Source organism: Quercus lobata, chromosome 3 (genome assembly GCF_001633185.2).
Source record: "Quercus lobata isolate SW786 chromosome 3, ValleyOak3.0 Primary Assembly, whole genome shotgun sequence".
NCBI classification, from domain to species: Eukaryota; Viridiplantae; Streptophyta; class Magnoliopsida; order Fagales; family Fagaceae; genus Quercus; species Quercus lobata.
The window spans coordinates 19685532-19687493 of record NC_044906.1 but is presented as its reverse complement, the minus strand read 5'-3'; the positions used below and the strand labels follow the sequence as shown (position 1 = coordinate 19687493).

Sequence of the window (1962 nt, the reverse complement as noted above, 5' to 3'; positions counted from 1 at the left end):
TTAGGTGTTTATTATTTCCCATTAACCTTATAAAAAATTTTAGTTTATTTTTAAAAAAAATTAATATTTATTCATATATTTTTTAGTCAACTCTCCACGCAATAGATGACATTTGGTTAGTTCACAAAGTAATATATCCATCAGGATAAAAACAATAGAAGTCAAGGATTGAAAAATAATGAAATAAAATCTGCATGGAGTCAAAGTGTTCCAACGAGTCAGGAAGGACCAAATTCTTTATATATATATGTGTGTATATATATATATATATATATATATATATATAATTTCTTTAATTGATATTTTCCTTTTCAATGCATACAATATTTAATTTATAAAACCACCAACAAAAGGAACTCCCACACTTGGCAGCCATTGGGTACCATTAATAAAATTTTCAACAGTAAAATGTTTAATCTCTTCAGAATTTTTGGCAATATGATACCCGGGCCATTTAACTCTTCCTGTTGTATTGGCTCCTGGGCCCCAATTAGCATACTCCACGTGATGCAAAGTGGATAAGCTTTTCTTGTCATTGTTCGGAAGCCATCCTTCAGGGTCAACCAATTTGTCTCGAAAACATTCCATGACAATGGTTTGTGAATAACTATACCACGGCCTGCCTAGAAATGTTTTGATTTGTGGGTAAGGTTGAAGATCTTTGTCAGCCTTAATGGAACAATTGTGTAATACTATTCCTGTATCTTCCACTTGTCCTCGACCTTGAGCTGTGATCATATTCACAGTGCCTTCCGTACGCTTCCTCACGTAAATGTCACAATTCTGTAAGACAACTCGTGAATTCCCAAATATGAAATCTACTGTGCCATAAACTTCACATTCTCGGAAGAAATGAATACCATATGCTGTCAGTAACGTATCTTGGTATCCTTGTATGGAGCATTGGTAAATTGCAATTCGGTCACCGGCTACTCTCAAAGCCACAGCTTGGCCACCATCAGGTCCAGCATTGTTCACAAATCTAATACCTTTAACAAACACATCATTGGCGCTAATATCTAAATGAAGAAATATAAATGAAATAATCAGTATGTGTTAAAAAAATAAATAAACAACAACAACAACATGTGTTATTCTCAAAAAACAACAACATGTGTTAATAGATATTTACAACATTACATGCAAAGTTAAATAATAAAAAAAAATTACGACTAATATGAGAATAAAACCTTACCTACTGTAGCTGATCCTGAAGTTCCATAACCTTGTTTTGCAGTTTTGTTAAATTGAACAATAGTCTTCTCCATGCCTTCTCCAATTAAAACTAAGTTAGACATGTTTTGAGCTATGTAAACCGCTTCATTATATGTCCCTTGTTTGATTAAAATAACATATGGACTGTTACGGCCTATTGGAATCTTTGATATGGCTTCGTTAATGGTGTTGAAGTTGCCACTGCCATCAATGGCAACTGTGACATTGGGCTTGTAAGATTGAACATTGACACATGAAATGATCAATAGAGTTAAAAAGAGAGGTAGACGAACAATATGTATTGCCATTGAGTCAGAAGAAAATAAGCTAGAACCTTTTCTCTCTTTTTTTTTGGATACAAAGAGGGGGGAGCTAAAACTAGGAATCAAAAACACAAACTAGAGCTTAAACAAACAAACAAGTACTGATTGCAAGTATGAAATGCAAGTGCTCTATTTATAACCTAATATATAGTTGTACCATAATTTAAATTTAACCATGGTACAACTTATTAGTTGTTGTAAATAACCTACTAACCAATTCCTCGGTGTAGATGGCTTATTTCATTTGGTTTGCAATTTAGCTTAGTGGTTTATATGGTGCTAGCAGTTTGAGTTGGTTTTGCTGTGGTTCATATTGGCAGTGGAGAGTGTGAATTCTTAGCCATGGGTGGACACAATTGTGGGTGCTTTGAGGTATTGTGTTGTCGGGGATGGTTTATTTTTAGTGCACATGTATGTGTACGTT

General features: G+C 33.9%; 1 protein-coding gene across 1 annotated transcript; it reads right to left on the bottom strand.

Annotated features, from left to right (window-relative positions):
• Positions 1–327: 327 nt before the first annotated feature.
• On the bottom strand, positions 328–1523 carry LOC115980506 (pectinesterase-like). Its single transcript, XM_031102742.1, has 2 exons — positions 1196–1523; positions 328–1019 (listed from the first exon to the last, which is right to left on the bottom strand). Exons 1-2 carry the CDS (start codon positions 1521–1523, stop codon positions 328–330), a joined length of 1020 nt encoding a protein of 339 aa, XP_030958602.1.
• Positions 1524–1962: the final 439 nt, after the last annotated feature.